We start from the raw sequence: 20,668 nt of genomic DNA on the forward strand, positions 1-20,668 counted from the left end.
CTTTTCGTTATTCAAGGATCCTACAGAAAAAAACCTGTGACCTCTAGTTTCCACTTGATAATATATCAAGACTAGAACAAAGATTCTTTAAGGCTCGTAATAATTTTTCACACAGACAAATCAACGTCCTTGAGCCCAGTTTCCTCATTTGTGTGTGAAATAGGAATACTAATAATCTCTGTCTTGTAACATTGATTTGAGAAGTTAAGGGGAAAATGAGCATAAAGTGCTTAGCGGAGTGACTAGGATCGGATGTTATGCTCAGGAAATACTTGCTGTGATTAATTCTCATTATTATAGGAATCAAGATTCAAAAGTTATCCCAGAAAAAAAAAAAACAAGAAAGGGCGCTACATAGGAGATAGAATGTAGAGGTAGGATCAGTCCCAGGTGATGGTTGTGGTGCCATGAAGCCTGGGCCCTCCTACGCTGGGTCACCATGTTCAGTGGACAAGCCCTGCCTGCAGTCCCATGGCATTGTTCATAAATTGAAGGGGCTGGACCAGACTCAGGAGGCCGAGGGCGGTGCACCTGGGCTGCCACCACCATCTCCCCACCCCCTTCTCTCATCACAGAGACTTCCTCACGGAGCCTAGAATGACCTGGAACCTCCTTGACCCAGAGATCCAGGTCGCCCTTGGCTATGACTGTGCAGTTGGCATGTGAGCTAGAACCATTTACCATTCCTTGACTAGAGCCTCTCTCAGCCCTCAGCTCCTGTCTTCAGGAATAGATGGAGGGAAACAAGTCCGCACTAGATTTTCCAAGCTGTTTCATCTCCATTTTAAAGGATAAACATTTCCCAGTCACCAACCAGTATCATTTCCTTCCAAACCCTGGCTTTGGAAATAAGCCTTCATGGTGGGTGATGTGCAATCTGCCGTGCTGGACACTTCAGTCTTGCTCCCACCTGCTTCTCTACTCTCCGGTGAGAACTAGAGAAGCACATTGGTGTGTGGATGTTCCCTCGAAGGACGTTGCCTCAGCCAGAGACTCTGACAACGTGGATTTCTTCTTGTCACTGTTGGTGTTTGTGGCCAAATAAACAGGATAAACACGTTTTTCTTTCTTTTTTTTTTTTTTTCCAGGCTTCCAGAAGAGCATCTTAAAGCCATCCAGGATTATTTAAGCACTCAGCTCACCCTGGACTCTGATTTTGTGAAGACGGGCTCCAGCAATCTCCCTCATCTGAAGAAACTGACTGTGGTCCTGTGCAAGGAACTCTATGGGTAATGGTGCCTGTAGGGGTGGGGCTGGGAGGGATGTGTTGGCTGAGCAAGAGAATTGGCTCGTCAGAGTGGCCCCTGTACCTGGCTGTTCCGACACCGCCGGTATACTCAGAATAATCACACAGTTGGTAGGAGCTTAAAAATCTCTGTGGCTCTTTCGAGGTTTTGTTTTCATGGTATTTTAACTGTAGCGCCCTCTCCTCCCCTTTCCTCCCCTCCCTTCCCCTCCCCTTCCCTCCCCTCCCCTCTCCTCTCCTCTCCTCTCAATTTGAAGCCAGTTGGTATGGACAGAGGTGAGCAGGTGGACACTGCCAGCCCTTTCACACTCGCTCAGGAACCAGCATTTAAGACTTTTGGGGCTAGTCTTCTTTCTTGCTGCAGCTGGCAAATTCAACAAGCACGTAGGGCACAAAGAGGAAATAAACTAAAGTCAGCCTCTTTTCTGTATGATGGTGATGGCCCAAGATATCCAGTGATGGCAGGTTTTTAATTGAGCAAATTCACCAAAACTTCAGTTTTCTGATATTGAATTCATTGAATGACCAATTGGAAAAAATTCCAATTTCATTTAGATTTTTTTATTTCACATTTTAATTTTATGTTAAATGAATGAATGGGATGAGGAGTAGAAAAATCGAGGGTGACCCCTAGGTTTTTGGAGTGAGCAGCTGAGTGAATGGTGATGCCAGTTACTGAAAAGGTGAAAGTCCAGGGGGATTGAGTTGGGCGGTATCTTTCTCTGAGCTACCATTGGCTTGAGGTGCTATTAGACATGCCACCAGCTGAGACGCCAACCAAGATGTTATTCTAGAAGTTAGAGACCTCAGGGATAGGGATATACATTTGGGACTCATCGGAATACAGTTGGCGCTTAAAGCTGGGGGACAGTGGGGTACTGCGGGGAAAAGGGGACTCAGGCTGGGCCTTTCAAGGTAGGGCACAGGAAGAGGAGCTGGGCACTGACGATGGCACCAAAGACGACCAGGTCTGTCCACTCAGACCACTTGGCACGACACCAACTCCCTAAACGGGATGATCACAGAGACACAGCCGTGAGAAACGGTCCGAAGCCTCCTCTGCAGAAAAGTTGTTACCATGTCACCACATGCATCTGAAGCAAAGGCCTTTAGCAGAACATAGGCTAAAGGAAGATTTGTAACCCGGAATTAGGTTATCTAGAATCAGACAGAAACTTTTCCAGAGAAAACATAAAAAATAAACTCAGCAGCGTCTGGAAATATTTGGTAACTTTTGAAATGGAGAAACGAGAAGACATGCAAGTGGAATTTTAAAATAGGATGTCAAAGTGTGGAAATAGTAAGTGAGGGCAGGGTAAAGATTTTAATAAACAAATAAACAAACCCAAAACAAAAATACTTCATCATCATTTTAACTGCTTCATTGCAGGCCATAAAAATAAACCCATAATCGTCAAATCAAATTTGAAAATCAAATCACAAAACAGAGCCGAATATCAGGGAGGACTGAATAAGCATATGTAAAGAATGTGTGATAAAAAGTTGATAGTCTTTGCAATGAGGGCATAGAGCTCAACTTATAGTGGGTGGAATGGGCTCTGGAGGAAGCCGGAAAAAATGACGTTCAATTGATGACTAAATGTATAAAAGAAAACTTTTCTCCCAGGCTTTTAAAAGAGCTAAATTCAGGAATTGAGAGACCTCATAAAGATCCAAATAACAGGACAACCAAATAGCAACATCTAAAACTCTTCTTAAATGTTTTCTAAACCACAAGAGAAAATGAATGCATAAAGTCAACACTTACTTTAATAAATTGCCATATTTAATGTTATTCACACTCCTTGATGATACAATAAAAATTCTGAGCCAGTATCTCCAAGGAGAAGACTGCTAACCTGGGATTAACTCAACCTAGATGTCATTTAAGGGCACTGGGTGTCTTTGCAGATTTAAAAAAAAAAAAATTGTGAAAATGTGCTAATTACATGCTTCTACTTCTAAGTGGATCCAAGAATTTTTTCCAAAAATTTTAGCATGCTGGTGATCCTAAAAATAAGAACCCAGCAGCTAACTGAGCAGCTGGATATAAGTACACCCAAAATGAAAGCATTCATTCTGTACTCCCAGAGCACAACATGCTGGAAATAGAAATAAATAACAGAACTAGCCACAACCACCCAACCATCTAGATATTTTTATTTATTTTTAAAAGATTTTTATTAAAATACAGCTAACACAGTGTTGTATTCGTTCCAGGTATACTTTTTCTTAAAGATTTTTATGAAAATATAGCTACTTCTAGACATTTTAAAATCATCTCCTAAACCACAGAAGAGTTAAGGAACTGACACAATGATTGCCTATCTGGGTTAGGTGTAGGGGTACAAAGTACAGTAGGTTCTTGAACAACAACAACAAAAACCCACATATAACTTTTAAAGTAGTGCGTGAGAAACCAATTTAAAATGAGCAGATAATTGCTCACTAGTAAATACTAATGATAAATTTTTAACTAAGGTAAGCAAAAAAATTACCGAGGAAAAGATGAAAAATAAAGAATTAAAAATCATTTTATAATGGAATCCAGCCCACCTAGGATGAAAACAACAGAATGGAAAAAAAAAATACTAGATTAAAAAAAAAAACAAAACAGCAAAGCAATATATAAAGAGTTTATACCAAAGTATAAAAATACTAAAAAAAAAATCCCAATAGAAAACTAATAAAGGACATGAACAGTTTATACAAATAGAAAGTAGTAGAAACCAACCTTGTAGAAAAATAATGATGACATTAGAATTTAAAGATGGGCAAATCAATTCATCAATATTGAAATGTTATAACCACTAAAAGAGAGAGAGAAAAGAAAATAATAGAATTCAGACAGTACATCTGATGAGCAGGCTCGAACAGTGCTGTCAACGTAAGAACATTCAAACCTGTAGAGATTAAACCATGAGTTTATTTGAGCCAAACTGACAACAATTTGCCGGGAAGGAAAATCTCAATGGATTAAGAAAATACTCTGGAGAATGGTAGCTCTGCAGTTTATTTTATACATTAGAGTCAAAGGAGGAGACATGAAATCCATTGGTGGTAGATTAAGGGGGAGGGAGAAAATAAGAGAGGGTGGGGGGTGAGGACATCTCTGGGATTGGATGAAAAGTAAAATGGAGAGAGAACATACTTTTTTTGCATTGGTGGCACAGGATAGTTAACATTTTATAGCACATAGAGATGGTATTCGGGGGAACAAGATAAAAATGAGGCATTCTGTGGTCTCGTGCTCTGGTGCAGTGGGTTGTGCCGTGAGGGGTCTGGAAAAAGGGATTACTCTGCCACTCCAAGGGCCTGTTATCTTAGATGCAAAAAGACAATAGGCAGGCTCACTTAAGTTAAAGATTGACCTTTGTCAAGGAAGCTGCAGGCCAACGATGTGGCTACCGGCCATGACCCGCCTTTAGTTAGGGATTTTCTTGTTCAGACCATCCTATGTGGTTGATTTCCATCTCTGAGTTTGTAGGGCCTGCCATGTGGGCCTCCCCTTAATTTGTCAGGTTTAGTATGTGTCCCCTTTTTCATGCACAGTGTCTATGGCCCTGTAACTAGTACCGTCTCTCAAAGGCTTGGCAATATTGATCAAGAGCTTTAATCTCTGCTTATCCTAAAATAGCAATTGAAAATAAGAAAAGAAAAGCTATATGAACAAAGCTGTTAAGAACAGCCTTTATTTATGGTCCCCAAGGTTTCAAAATAACCCAAATACCTAGCAATTGATTTGGGCACATTTCCCCCACAGACTATTTTGGTACCATTAGAAAGTTAACTATGTAAAAACATGAACAGGCTTTGGTGAAATAAGTGAAAAATAGAACTCAAAATTGTCTGCCACGGTGCTTAAAACAATAAAGCTGAGAAGGGAACAAAGAATCGATAAAGCCTGGTATTGGCATCGTCAATAGATGAGACCGTGGGAAATCTCTGTGGGCGTCCCTCTCAGCTGCTGGGAAGGGACTGGAACCTGAAAGCACTAACAGCTGGCACCGGAAGCCCCTGGGGCCCACATTTAAAATGCAGATTCCAGACCCAATCAGGTTGGGGCCCAGAAATTTGCATTTTTAACACTTGCTGTGTGTATGTGATTCTTATCAACAGTAAACTTTGGAATGGTGGATTGCTAAGTGATTTCAAAGTAGTTTTGTGATTCTAGATCCAAATTTTCTATGGGCCATGTATGGCTAAACAGGTAAATCGGGTCCACACACCACACGGCAGTTTGGTCTGGGGTGTGTGACCGGAAGGAGTGGGGGTCTGGGGGGGTTAGGGGGGACCAGCACTGACAGTCTGGGAACTTGTTCTTCTGGGGAGGATTCTTGCCCTTGCCAGACGGGGCTCCAGACGGGGCAGGAATGCCTCAGCCGGGTCCTCACTAATTCTTAACCTTTACCGTGTCCCCTGCCCACAGGGAAGTCGTCCGGACTCTCCCCTCCCTGGAGTCTCTGCAGAGGTTGTTTGACCAGCAACTCTCCCCAGGCCTCCGTCCACGGCCTCAGGTAAAAATTTGGGGGTTGGAGAGATGAATTTGATAAACTGGGGGTGGAGGTGGGGAAGAGGAGCTAGTGCGTGTTCCAAGGGCTCCGAAAGGAGCCCCGCCCCCACCCCACTGCCTGATTTTGATTTGAGGAATAAAGATTTCAGGTTATTTCATCAGTAGAACTGCTTACTAGTGCTGTATAACGAGGCGAGGCAGGGCGTTTCCCTATCCTTTCTCTTCTGAAACTGAAAGAAACACATGAAGTGCTAAATTCCTGATCCTGCCTCTTGCCCTAGGAAGTTAGCTGACGGTGCCCCTCCACAGACACCTGCTCACAGTCTAGTTGGGGGTTAAGGCCAAGTTGTGCCCTGAGCAGAGATCTGTGTAACAAGAGGCGTTATCATCAGCAGAATTAAACACAAGCAAAAGTTATATCTCAAAGTACATGGAACCAATATAAGGGACAAAGGAGTCATATGTTTTTTTAAAAAAATCTTCTGCAAGTAATTCAGTAAAAACAACCCAAATTTTAAAGTGGGGGAAAGGATACAAAGAAGGTTGTTTTCCTGAAGAACTGGGAATGGCCAGTGTACACATGAAAAGGTGTTCAACCTCATCTTGTTAGTAACCAGAAAATGACATTGAAAATGAGGAGATACCTTCTTGCCTATCAGAAAGGCAAAACGTTGGCTGGTGAGGTCAGGGCTTGGCTGTGGGGTCCTGGGACTCACGGGGGTGGGGGCTCTTGCCTCTCCTCTCATGGCTGGGAGTGGAAATGGGTTTTCCAAAAGCAATTTGGCCATTTGCATTGTTGGAGAGGAGGGGAGAATTCCCCCCTTCTAGCCTTTAGTTCTTAGGGCTGGACTAGTAATCAAATAATAAAAATTACGCAGACTAGATTAACAGGAGAAAAAGCAGTTCCATACGTGCACCCTGGAGAATCACAACATGATACTCTGATCATAAAACGAGGCTTAAAGAACTGCAGTAGGTACCTCTTTATACTTTTTAGGCAGAGAATACGTTTGTGGGAAATTGACAAGACAAAGTCGCTGCTCATTAGAAGGAATCTAAGCAGATGTGGGCTTGGGCAGTACATTGCTCCAGCTGGTGCAAGGCTTGCTGCACAGGCTTTCTCCCACTGGGTTGTTTAACTCTTGTGATGAGGTGTCTCAGCCTCAGGAGCAGGGAGGGCTCCTATCCATGGAGATCCTGCTTTTAGGAGCCCAGGGGAGAGTCAGGGCTCCTCCCCTCCTGCTGCCTCTCGGGTGACCTTGGTTGGAAATGATCAAAAGGCCATTGTGGGATATAGGGGGGAGACCTGCCCTGGGCCCTCCATGAACATGTTAAATGCAGTATCCTTCAAGCAGTTCTATACGTAGGCAGTTGTCTTAGAGACAAGGAGATGTTGACACAGATGTTTATTGTGGCTTTGTCTCTGAAAGCAAGAACATTGGAAACCAAACAGACATAGAGAGTTGTAGACTATGGGACAGAATTTTCTAAGGTGGATGCACTGATGTGGGAAGACGTCCAAGACATACTGTTGGGTGAAAACAAACAAACAAAAACAACGGTATATAAACTATGACATAGAAATCGGAGCAGAAGGATTTATCCCCAAAGGGCAACTCTGGTTACCATGTTGGGATTGGGGGGCCATAGAAGTGGGGAGAAGGAAGCTGGTCCAAGAGGAACTTTGGATTTGACTGTATTGTTTAATTGAGTTTTTTAGTGAGAAAATGTATGTATGTTTTATGTGTACAACTTAAAAATTCATCAGAAAATGGGAGCTAATTTTGCTTTCCTCCAACTGAATGATGGGTTAATTTCTAGGAAAGTAAGAACAAGTCTAGACAAAGCCAGGGCCCTGCCGGATACTGCAAATTTAAATGGTTTGACTAGGAGACCACACACCTGAGTTTCTGAAGTAGATTTGAAGAGGGAGAAGCTCCCAGAAGGCTAAGCTGACAGCAGTCACTGGGCGGGCTGCCCCTCCAGCCAACATTTGCAATTGGTGGCAGGACAGAGCAGCCAAGGAATGGACGGTGGCTGTGGACGTGGAGGTAGAGAAAGGGCTTTTGCTCTTACCTTCCCTATAAGACCCTGATGCTCAAAGAAAAGCAGAAAATGGCATTCTTGATGCCTTCAGCTCACAAATGGAGGAGGCAGTTCCGATGCTGCCTGAGGTAAAGGACTCTGTCCCCTGGATCAGAAACTTCTAGTTCAATCTGACTCACCTCGCTGCTCCTTAGTTTCCTCATCTGTGAATTGGGGATAGTACTGTCCATCACTGCAGGGTTGGACTCCTTCACATAAGGAGTAAATGATGTTGCAATTCTTACCATCACTAGGCCCTTGCCCTTAGGTGGGCAACACAAGATGGGTACCCCCAGGCCCCTCTGTGGAATTTATTTGAGAACTGCTGGGAGGTACAAAATGTGAAATTATCAAAATGACTGCTGGCCTGAGGGTTGGGGAGAGCCTTGGATCTGCACTGTGTGATGAGAAAAGAGAGGTTCTTAACCTTGGAGCCCACATCCTCCTTTGAAAAGTTCAACTGAAAAGCCAAGTGAAAAACGGGGCCAGTTTATGTAAACCTGCAGGTGACACTCAGACCAATGCACACACCTCTAGGCTGGGCTGTGAACTATGCCTCAACCTGCATTCTCGTGACATTTGAGGCTGGATCGTTCTTTGTTGCAGGGCACTGTCCTGTGCACTGTAGGTTGTTCACGCATGCTGGCGTCTACCCACTGGATGCCATTAGTATACCTCAGTTGTGACAATCCCAAATGTCTGCAGACATTGTCAAATTGCCACCAGCTGAGAACCACTGGGCTAGATCTCCATTCAGATCTCAGGGGTGCACTAGCTGTGTGACCTTTGGCAAGTTGACTCACCACTCTGACTCAATTTCCCCATCTGCAGAACAAGGACTAGAAGAATCAATACATATGTGGATTAGATGAGTGACTACATTCAAAATATGCTTGGCACAGTGTAAGAATTCATCAGAGCCTCATATGCGTTCTGCCGAATAAGAGGCAAACAGACAAGGCTCCAGCATTGTTCTCATACCTTCTGTTCCAAGAACTCACTCCCGTTTGTTTGTCGGTAACTTAATTGATACTTTGTAAGTTTTTAAAACACCTGCCCCAAAAGACACAGATTCAGAGAGTGCGGGGAGGAGACACCAGCCTAAAATTGCCAGGAGTGACTGTCCAAGGTGGCAAGCAGGTAATTCCAAGTGTCCAAGAGGGAGAACAAAGGAGCTTGAAATCTGTACTTTTCAGTCTTCTTTGAGAAAAACCACCCTCAGACAAGGGGATCCTGAACTCTCCCATGTACTACCAGCTTTTCTGCTCTTACCGGAGTCTCCTTCCGCTCCTTTAAGCCTTTCCCCTGATCATGGTAGCCATAGACTACAAGCTTTATTAAGGAGCAAGGGCAAGACCAAGAGGTAGTCAGAGAAAGTGTTGACAGATCTGAACTGCTGTGATGACGATGGTGACAGTTGTGGTGGGGAGTGATGGCTGGTGGTTGGAGGTGATGGTGCTGAGGGAGGTGATAGTGGTCGTGGTGGGGGTGGGAATGGTGGCGATGCTGCTGATGATAGAAGTGATGGCAGCGGCAGACGTGATGGTGGTTGGTGACGGCAGATGCCCTATACTAAAGTGGCTGGGTCAAAAGCAAGCGTAGCTTGGCTGACGTTGTAAGCAAGGGGTTGAGTAAAGGGACATCACCTGGTTGGTGATAACCCTCATTCTGTGCTGCTAGGTATTCGAGTTAGTCATACGTATGTCTGGTGTTCTCGTCCTGCTTCTGGAGGGCAGGGATGGTATCTTATTAACGCTGTACCTCTGGCACGGAATAGATGCTTTGTAAATGTTCGTTCTGTGCATAAATGCTTGAGATTGTGGACTCAGTGCCGGGCCAATAGGATTTAAGCTCTGCTCTGCCATTTGCTAGCTGTGTGACTTCCGACAGGTAACTCCAGCTCTCTGGGTCTCATGCATGCATGGGACAACTTTACTGAGCATCTTCACTGGCCAGGTCGCAGCACTGAACATGGCCCTCATGGTCCCGATTCTCACGGAGCTGACATTCCGGCAGGGAAACACACAATGAACAAATCAGTGATCACGGTGATTGATAGAAAACAAAGCAGGGGTCTGTGATACAGATGACCTGGTGGCGACCTTAGGTGGCATGGTCAGAGTAGACCTCTTTGTGGATCTGAGACCTGAGTGACAAGAGGGTGACTTTCCCACGTGAAATCCACATCTCTGGGGATTCCTCAGAAAGTATAGCTCAAGGCCATGGGCAGATGGGAAGTGAGTGTGAGAGTGGCTGGGGGCGGGGTTAGTTCGTACAGTCTTACAGGACAGGATGAGGAGTCTGGACAATTTTCTACCAGCAGTGGGAAGCAACTAGACTGGGGTTTTAAGTGGTGGGATGGCTATATTTAGGAAAAGTAGGAGCAACGATGCAGTAGATACAGGAGGAGGGAAGGTAATTAATACTGAAGCCAATCCTAGAGTTTGGTATCAGCAAATGAGTGGATGAGGTGAGAGTTACTGGGGCAGAAGCGGATTTAGAAAGAAGAAGAAATGAAGACTTCTTTTTTGGCCATAATTGTGAGATGATTGGTGATATCCCTGGTTTCCTCATCTGCAAAGGGGGATAATCATAGTACTTACAGGGTTTTGGGGGATGAAATGAGATGAAACGTGGGAAGCGCCCAGCATACCACCTCTCGGTGGCCTGTACTCAGTGAATGCATCCTTATTTGCTCATTTCTCAGGTGTGTGGTGAGGCCAATCCCATCAACATGGTGACCAAGCTCAGCCAACTGACAAGTCTACTGTCCTCTATTGAAGATAAGGTACTTGGGGGGGGGGGGGTCCTGCAGCTTCTCTTGGCTTCTCCGTGGTCCCCTTTCCGTCAGAGAATGCCCAGGAGTGCAGACTCTGTGCTCCCTTTGCCTCTGTCCCAAAGGATGCCTGCCGCCTTCCCTTCACCTCCCAGCTCAAGGACCTTGTGCATTTGTGCCCACAGGTGAAAGCCTTGCTGCATGAGGGTCCCGAGTCGCCCCATCGGCGCTCCCTCATCCCTCCAGTTACTTTTGAGGTAAGTGGCTATACCCTTGTGCTTCCCAGTTGGAAGCTGGGGGACATTCTACCCCTGTGGAAGGAGGGCTTTTGGCTCACCTAAACAAAGGCAATGAGCCCAGCTGCCGGGAATGGGGGTCAATGGAACCACTCGTGACGACGCTTAAACATTAGAATGGGCGCCAGATGAATCTGTGGAAACTCCCTCACAGGGAGGCTCCCCAGGAAAGAGCTACTTGGCTCAAGATGCCTTAAACTTTGTTCTTCTCCAAACAGGGGCCGTGAGTGACATCAAATGGGCACCCCCAAACTGGCTATATAGTGCCTGAAGGGAGGATGAGGAAAATATACGACTCCCATGATTTCCCCTAGGGTGACTGAGTAGAATCTCCAGGCTCTGGGCCAGAAATTTGTTTTTCTTAATTATCCTCAGAGATTCTTGTATATCCATCATGGCTCTGATCCCACATTCAGAAACACAGGACGAGACACCCCTTATGACCTCCCCCAAGTCCTTTCTAGCCCTGATGACAATTCTGTATTAGGCTATATTTCCATCTTCTGAGCATGGCAATTGTCTTTTTCCTAATTATTATCAGTCATTGTTCAATTATGGGTTGTAACAGGCCCAGGCGCTTAAAAAGTTATGACCAAAATCCTTTCTGGAAGTAGATGACACATCAGATGAACGAGCATTGTCAAATTAAGCGGTAAATGAATCATTTGCCAGCAGTTATCGTTTTCTCCATCACACCTGTTGGCAGATGGCTGATGTGCACACAGTGGGCTAGCTCGGCTCCTTCCCACATTTTAGTGACTTTCGGGAGCCGACAGTGGAACCGTGAGCATGTGGTCCTGGGGTGCGACCCAAGGGCTGTCCAGCCTCACAGACTAGAGGCTCACGGTTGGCACCAGGAAAGTCTGGACAGAGAAGGGATGACCGACATCTCCCTCCTCTTCCCCTCCTTCTTCCTCCCTCTTCTTCCTCCTCTTCCTCTTTCTCTTTGCAGGTGAAGTCAGAGTCTCTGGGGATTCCTCAGAAAGTACAGCTTAAAGTCGATGTTGAGATGGGGAAACTGATCATTAAGAAGTCCAAGGATGGTTCTGAGGACAAGTTCTACAGCCACAAGAAAAGTAAGAGCCCGTCACGCCCACCATGCTCTCACTGCTAGTGCCCTTACAGATGACCCGCCAGTAGCAGGCTGCTAGAGAAGCAAGTCTGGCCAGGGACATCCCAGCCGTGTGCTAGGACACCCGCCTGCCTATGGAAGCCCCACCCAGCTCTGGGGCCCACCTCTCATGACCCCGCCTACCTGAGGCCTACTCTGGCCATTCCGCCTCCTTCCTCTGAATCCTGGGGACATGTAGCAATTCTGTGATGCATTCCTCCCCACTAGATCTCCTCCCAGGGCCTGGCCCAGGGCCCTGCACATGTAAGGTACGTGTCCCAAACCAGGCAGTATCTTTACTGTAGTACAAACTGAAAGGTAGTTTCAAATGCCCGGGCTCTGCAACCAACATCCCAGCTCCACCTCTTAGCAGCTGTGGACCTGGACACATCACGTAACCGTTCTAGGCCCCAGTTTCGTCATCTGTAAAATGGGGATGATAAGGATGAAGTGAATAATCTCCATGTAAGGGTCCTTAGGAAAGAGCCTGGCATGTAGGAGCCACTCTGAGTACCTGAGGCTCTGCCTTTTGCACCATCGAGTAAACTTACCAGTAAAAGGGGAATGTTCACACACCAGATGCTTGTGGAGAAGTTGCTTTGGGCCAGGCACGAGGATCCAGGACAAACAGATAGATGAGGCCTTAGCCCACGTGGAATTCACATTCCAGAGCATCGAGTGGCCAATACATGCTCGAATAAGTTTATCACTACGGCGATTTCAGCTCCTCATTAAATGCTGTGAAGAAAACAGACAGGGTAATGGGGCAGACAGTAATGGGCGGGAGGCGGTGTCGAGGGCGCAGAACCTTGAGTTGGCAGCCCCGCTGGGGAGGACGGCCAATGAGAGCCGGGCAGTGTGGCCAGAGGTCAGTGGGAAGAGACACTCTGCAGAGAGGCTCCTGTAGGAGGGGGTTCGGATGGCAACAGAGCAGAGCGTGAAAAGTGCAAAGACGGGGACCTGATATCTGCTGCCTGGACTGAGAGCCTGCCTGCCAGGGAGGGGACTGCTCCATGCCTCAGTTTCCCCATTTGCACAATGAGGGTAACCAATGTATAATAACGTACTATTTTCTGAGGCTCATTTCCTTACTTAATCTTATCATCACAAAGACTTTTTGAGGAAAGTAACTTTACAGATAAGGAAACTTTTTCACTTGCTCTTGGTAACTCAGCTGGTAGGTGGCAAAGTTGTGACACAAGCACAAGACTCAGCACAGAGCGGGGTACTTAGTAGGTGATCAGTAAACGCTGCCATTGTTGTCATTTGGGTGGGAGGGGGAAGGTGCATGCAGGGCTAGGCGTCAAAAGGAAGGGCATGGGGGAGCATGACTTAGTAGAAACCACCTGGGATGGAGTGTCCCCCGGCTGGGAGGACAGTGGCAGGAGTTGCTTCGCTGTGGAACTGAGGACTTGCAGACAGCCTAGACCAAGTGGAAGAAAGATGGTGCTAAGAGGATATCTGTGTACCAGACCTGGTTAACCCACAGCATTGGGTCCCCAGAGGGGCTGGCATGCCAAGGGCCCAGGGAGGCCATGCAGGGTCGTGGGAAGCAGGGGGATGCCAGCGCCTGGCTGGGGGCCCCATGGGGCCAGTGATCCCAGCAGAGTGGAGGAGAACACTTGGAAAAAGCACTGAGTTTCCTGAGAGACCCCCCAGCCCCCTGGTTCTGGCGGATGGGTGTCAACACTTGCCCCCAGTGGTTCTTTCCATGTGTAGCTGATAGGTTTACTCTGTGACACTTGACAAATGCTGTGGACTCTTCCCTCAGATAAAATCTCACCTCCACACAACAGTTTGTATTCCATTTCAGGAGGGTTTCAGATGCCCTGAAGCCAAGGTCTGTCTGGTCTACAAACAATATTCTTCATTCTTCGGGGTCTCAAAATCCCTTGCAATGCATAACTACTAGGGTGCCAGATTTAGCAAATAAAAATTCAGGATGCCCAGTTAAATTTGAATCTCAGATAAGCAACAAATTATTTTTTAGTACAAGTATGTCCTGTGCAATACTTGGAACGTACTTATAGTAACAATTTATTCCTTTTCTGAAATCGAAATTGAACTGGGTATCTTGTATTTTACCTGGCAACCCTAGGCACGAACAGCATCTTTTGTCCTTAGTAGAGTAGTTTGGGAATAGACAAAAAAAGGCCAGGACAGAAAATATCAAAGTGATTTTGTAGAGAGTAAAGGTAAATGTTTTTTTTTTAATGAAACTTGTGTTGGTGTTACACACATACACGCAAATTTGTGTGCATGGGTCACCATGTAAAACATATTTTTCCTGAGGTCACAGGCAAAAACAAGAAAGAAAAAAAAAAAGGCCATAAGACCCTGAGCTAGAGGCATTTCCTTTTTCCTACTATTTGGAAGCGGAGGACTCTCGTCATCTGTGTTAAAAGTCTGACATGTGGATGGGATGTCCTGGAGGCAGGTTCTAGTTGGATGGAAACTACTGCCGATGGCCAGAGTGGAAAGTTGGGAAAATCCTGCTGCATTAGCCTTGCCACACAGGTGCCCTGGAGGGAGCCTAGGCTGCAATTCCATGCTGTCGGCTTACTGTCACTGAGCCTTTGAGTTGGAGTGACCTTCGAACATTGTGCTGAGTTAGCAACACTAGCCCTGAAGCAGACACCTGGTGGCACGTCCCACACAGGTCCAAGGCGCTAGCCACAGCCTTACCCCCTCAGAACACTCACCTGAGCTGTTACTCGGATGGTAGATATTTGGCCCAATAGCCAAGCCCTACAATAATGCCCATTGTGTAGGAACCCCTAGGGTTAGATCTCCAGAAGGGTGGGAAGGGAGATCCTGTGCTCAACACCGACTTGGTGTCAGACGCTGTGCTGGGCACAGTGGGACAGAGGGTAAGAGCACAGATGGGCTCGGGGGTTAGACTGCCCAGGTTCAAGTCTAGGCTCTGGCACTAGCTAGCTATAGCACGTTGGCCTGGTTTCTTAACCTCTCTGTGCCTCCATTTTCTCATCTGTGAAATGAGAATAGTAATAATAATAATGATGATGATGTTAGATTTCCCAGAGGCTTGTCCTGGGGAGTAGGTAAGCTAGTGCATGTGACAGCAGCTCACATGTGTCCAGCAGAGGCACTGGCCCCGTGCAAAGTGTCCAGGCAGAGAACGGGGAGGGAGATGTGCCCCCCTTGGGCCTGCGCCATCCTGCAACCTCCTGCTCCTGACTCCCACCTGGGGTGTGGCACCAAGGTCTGAGCGATACTCTCAGGGCAGCAGGTGGGTTGGGAGTGTGGGGACCAGCCTCGGGTAGGAGGTAGGGTGCAGTGAGCAAAAGAGTGTAGACGCCCAGAGAGGTGTTAGAAGTCCAGCCTTGAGTCCCAGCTCAGCCACTTGTGACTTTGGTCTACTGTCCTCTCTATGGTCCTCAGTTTACTCTTCTGACAAATGAGTATGGTAGCATGTGAGGAGGGCTGCTGTGAGTCTTAAATACGTAAGCATTAAAGTATGTAGTACCTGGCCTCCAGTAGGTGCTCGATAAAACTGGCTGCTCCTACCACCATCATTGTCATAATGATCCTTCCAACACAGCTGTGAGGAAGGCAGAATAGAGCAGCAAAGAGGATGGACCAGGAAATAAAGTCCCTAGACACTGGACCATGACAAGCTGTCATATTCACGCAGAGTTGAGGTCACAGTGTTGGGCAGGACTGCTGTCCACTGCCAAGTTGGGCAGGAGAAATGGGGACTCACTGAAGGTTTGAGCAGGAGAGGGCTGCATTAAAAGTGATCAGTTCAGCGGTGATCTTATCTGTCGTGGAAAGTGAGTTACAACTGAAAGGGGTGGACCCAGCTTTGACAAGAAGAAACAGAAACCTAAGATGAATGAAGAGATTGTCAAAGGCTGCCTGATTGCTCTAAAAAAAAACTTGAGGTTCCTGGGCTGAAAGAGACACCTCCCAGGGCTCTGAGAAGCACTGTGGACTCTTGGCCAGTTTCATTCAATGCATTTTCCTTCTGAGCATCTTCCATGGGCCAGCCCTGACTTATAGCCCTCTGTCAGAGAATTAGCAGGTTCGAAGGGAAAGCTGACCTGTGAGCACATTGGGATGTGTCTGAGGCCAGGTGGGCCCTGGGGGAGGGCTGATTAGCTGTGCCATGGGCTGGTATAAGGAGGCTTTCTACACAGAGATGGCTCTGTCTCTGAAGGAGTTCACCAAGCACAAGGCTTGCGAGGGTCCTAGCACTGAGACAGTGGCATGTGCAAGGAATGGAGCAGGGTGCACATTCCTTCCATGTGCAAGGAATGGAGCAGGGTGCTAGGGAAGTCACATGTAACTTGTGGTCCTACAAGGAAGGGCAGAGGAGCATGGGGTCTCAGATGTGGGCAGGGCTTTGAATGCCAAAGCTAGGGCTGGAGAGAACCGACGGGTTTACCGCTAGAGGGGTGAATAGTCACCTTCATGCAATTATGGACAATGGGGAAGGAAAATTTCTGTCAGATCAGGGATGGGTGAAAGCCAAGCTGGAGATACGTGGCCCTGAGAAAACCCAGGTCCAGTCAGGAATGGACTATTACAGTGCGGGTTTGTGAGACCTTAAAAGAGAAGCATGGATGCCCAGAGCCTGGTGGCCTTGACTCTCTGAGGAATCCACCCTCCTTGCTTCTCTCCTCCCTCCAGACCAGTGGAGCCCAGCTCCCCCTCGGTCATGGCACCTGTCACACCAAAACACAATTACCTGTTGGTTCACAAGTTCCCTCCCCCAAAGTTGGCAGGGTCTTTACCTTACAGACCCTGGATCTGCACAGGATGTGGTACCCAGCAGGGATTGCCAGTTGATGGAGGTGCTTGCAACGTTGCTCATAAATCCCTGCCCCCCCCCAAATCGATTAACGCATGTTCCACAGAGGCCTAGAAGTGGATCTTTTTTAATTCATTTCTAAATCCCCGGAGTTTAGAACAGTGCTTGGTACAGAGTAAGTGATCAATACATATGTTCTGAGTCAATGAATGAATGAATGAGTGGGTGAATTCCAGGCCACTGAAATAACACAGTTCACGTGGCTGCCTGTTGAAGTGTCTTCTATAACTGTCACTGAGAGGCAGAGTGTTGGGTAAACTGGTTTGATGTAGTGGATTCGTGTCCTGGCTTCATGGCTTGATAATGGTGAGACCTTGAGTAAGTTACTTAACTACTCGAAGCCTCCATTTCCACGTCTATTAAATAGGGGTTCCTCGGGGGCTGCTGTGGGGGCGAGTGGGATGAGGCACGTCCTTAGCCAGTCCTGGCACACAGCTTCCGGTCACGGTTATCACTGCAACGTGCTGCCCACTAGGAGGAATGCTTTGGTGGCAGGTGTTGGAACTTCCTTGCCCTCTTCCAGGCACCATATTCATTGGTAGCTTTGGCATCAAGGCTTTCTATGCACAGGAAAAGCCAGCTGCTGTATGAGCAAATCATAATGTATTCACTCACTGAGTGGCTACCACTCGTATGTGCCAGGTGCTGGGGACGCGGAAGTGAACGAGCCAGGGAGGTTACCGTCAAGTCACAGAGAAAGCAAACAAGTACACAAATATATATATATATATATACCAGGAAAGAGTCAGGGGTGAACTCTCGGCTGGGAATTTGAATAGGATGATCCGACAGTCATGGAGAAGTGTCATTTGAGCTGACACCTGAGTGTATAGAAGCTGCTGGCTGTGCAAACACCAGGGAAAGAGGTGCCAAGGCGGGAGAAAGCGTGGTGTGGGAGAAAGCCAAGCGACTGGGCCTTAGATGACGCAGAGACGGAGCACGAGTCACGGGGGCTTGGTGAGCTGAGCCACCGTTAGGAGGTTTCAAGAAGGGCAGTGGTGTGGTCCCACTTTAAAGTGAACTGTGGCTGCTGTGCTGAGAATAAATTATGTCCGGGGGTAGATGCAGCTGGGGGGACCAAGTAGGAGGCCATGGTAGTAGCCAGGCAGGAGATTGGTGGCTTGAGATGGGGAATGTGTTGGAGGTGAAACCGCTCATACCTGCTGATGGATGAGAGGAAGAGGACCAGAGGAAAGAGGAACCAAAAGAGCTTCTAGTTTTATTTAACTAAGTGTGGAAACAGGTGGGCCACTTACTGGCCCTGCTAAAACATTAATCCTGATCAAGCAAGATGTCACATCCTGGGGGCAACCACACAGTCTTGCAAATGGATGTCAAGGAAAACCAGAAATTCAAAGGGAAGGAGACCTGGCTGAATAGTGGCAGATTTGGGAAAGTCTTGGGACCTCCAGTAGGAACCACAACATGAGATGTTTGCTGCTGACTGGAGGATGGGATTTCCGAGCACACGGGACGGCAGTGTCCCCTGGGTGGAACTTGCAGTCAAGATGGCAGCCAAACACACACACTATCGTCAGCTCCCTTTCTAAAGGCAAAGCTCACAGGTCAAAGAAAATGAGAGAAAATGATGACAACAATATTCTGAATGCTGAAGAGCAGATGGAGGGGCAGCCAGATGGCTCAGCTGGTTAGAGCGCGAGCTCTCAACACCAAGGTTGCTGGTTCAATTCCCATGTGGGATGGTGGGCTGTGCCTCCTGCAACTAAAGATTGAAAACGGTGACTGGACTTGGAGCTGAGCTGCGCCCTCCACAACTAGACTGAAGGACAACGACTTGGAGCTGAGGGGCTCTGGAGAAACACACTGTTCTCCACTACCTCCCTTTTATCCCTCAAAAAAATGAAAAAAAAAAAAAAGCAGATGGATAATAGTAACCAACTTATAGAAACCAAAAAAGCTGAATTTTAAGCAAGTAGTTGGAAAAACTGAGACACCTGACTCATACCACAGAACCCACAAAGGGCTCAGGAATTGATAGCATCAGGGGCCCCTAGAAGTGGGGGTGAAGGTGGGGCTATAAGTGGCAGAATTGGATGAAAATCTGTTTAAAAAGAGTTAGACCCACCAGATCCCTCTCCACTCCACATAGACCATGGTTACCCCTTATTCATTAGGCAGAAGACTGGAGGTTTAGTCTCCAGAAAAGGTAAAGGACTAGGGGACACCAGGCCTGGTGAGGGCAGGGGAAGCTGCTGGAAACAGACGACTAAATAACGTCACTTTCTGAATGCTGAGACACAGCCTGGCTCCCTGCCTGACCCAGGATGCTGCCAGCCAGGCCCACACCCTGCAGGCAGGAGACTAGAAGATTCTTCACTGGAGCACGTGACCAGCACAGGGGCAAAAATCTAAAGACACTGCCATGAAGAGGTTTCCCTGTGAATCAGCCCATGAGACCACCCAGCGGAGAAGCCCTGTTCAACAGGCCCCATCTCTCACTGCCAAGTGAGAACTGACAGCCAAGGATCACCAGACAATGGAGGGAAGCCTGGAATAGGAGACATTCAGACTCAGGGCAAAAATAAGCAAAAAGACAAAAAACTTGGAGGAAACAATGTATGAAGGTTAAAAGTAATAGGACCATGAAACAACAGAATGCTATTTTAAAAGGAGCATTCAGAGAACAAAATAAAAATGAAGAAGGAGGGGGAAGAAGAAGAGGAGGAAATAGGAGAAAAGGAAAAGGACAACACGTGTGAAGTGCTGTCTACTGGGGTAGCTCACAAAGGGCTCAGCACCCAGGGGTTTACTGGGGGCTGGTCACGTGGTTACGCTCTGCCCGGCACGTACCCAAATCCCAGACTCCCAGGAGGAGAGCAGGTGTTCAGGCTATACCGCACTGTTCGTACAGTTTAGGCACACTGAGCCGCTTTTATCAGTCAGTGAATGCTGGGAACCCTCCCCAAATCCAAGTTCCAGATGCCAACCAAGGGCCACCTCGCAAGCAGGCTTTCCAAGGACAGCAGGCGGGCCTGCCGCGGGAACTCTTCTGCCTGCAGGCGGATCAGCACAAGATTGAATTTCTCAGCAGCAGTGCCACAAACTAGAATGGAGCAAGGTCTCCAGAGTCTGAGGAAGATCCTCCAAACTCAAGAGTTCTGTTAGTGAAGCATGAGGGTAGCGTTTCCAGACATACAAGGCCTCCAGAAACTTATCACCCATTCTCCTTTTCTTGAAAAGCTGCTAGAGATTTTGTTCCACCAAAAACTGGGGCATAAACCAAGAAAGAGAAAAACATGGGATCCAAGGCAAGAGCGACAGGTGAATGGGTTTCTGGATGATGGGAAGTAAAACCTGAAGATAATGATTGTGCATCAGACCCAGAGGTCACCTGTCCAGAGAGGAGAAGACCCAGGGGCCCTGGGAGAGGCTCCCTCGGGATGATGAAACTGAGAAACAGCTTGATCACATAGAAAAGAGAGTTACAAACTGAGAGAATTTGGACCAATGAAAAAACATGGCAATTATTAGCTCCAGGAAAAACAGAGTTGTATAGTCAAAGGAAAGCAATCAGCTTGTCTGTCAATAGCATTTCCATAGTCATAATAAAAATCACTGACCACTTACCTGGCCAAAATAATGGTATAATTACTGAGAGGATGATGGGGGGGGGGGTAACATTATGCATTGGTGGGGGGAGGGTAAGGACGAGGCGGGGACAGGCTGTATGTGTGAAAGACAGCAAAACCCTCATCTTCTATAGTGGGAAGTCAATATGTAATAGGAAATATTGAAAAATCTAAAACCAAAATCAGGACACAACAACCTAAGCATGCTATTTAGAGA

At 47.0% G+C, this 20,668-nt stretch overlaps 1 protein-coding gene across 1 annotated transcript in view; it reads left to right on the top strand.

Moving 5' to 3' along the window:
- INPP5D (inositol polyphosphate-5-phosphatase D) overlaps window positions 1–20,668 on the top strand; it is a 107,796-nt gene that overhangs the window by 50,515 nt on the left and 36,613 nt on the right. The window contains exons 5-9 of the mRNA XM_081052373.1: window positions 1,089–1,229; window positions 5,676–5,763; window positions 10,552–10,632; window positions 10,806–10,877; window positions 11,869–11,992. Coding sequence (XP_080908499.1) covers window positions 1,089–1,229; window positions 5,676–5,763; window positions 10,552–10,632; window positions 10,806–10,877; window positions 11,869–11,992 — 506 coding nt within the window. The remainder of the gene's footprint in view (window positions 1–1,088; window positions 1,230–5,675; window positions 5,764–10,551; window positions 10,633–10,805; window positions 10,878–11,868; window positions 11,993–20,668) is intronic.

The sequence above is a fragment of the Rhinolophus hipposideros genome (genome assembly GCF_964194185.1).
Source record: "Rhinolophus hipposideros genome assembly, chromosome: 6".
Taxonomy (NCBI): Eukaryota; Metazoa; Chordata; class Mammalia; order Chiroptera; family Rhinolophidae; genus Rhinolophus; species Rhinolophus hipposideros.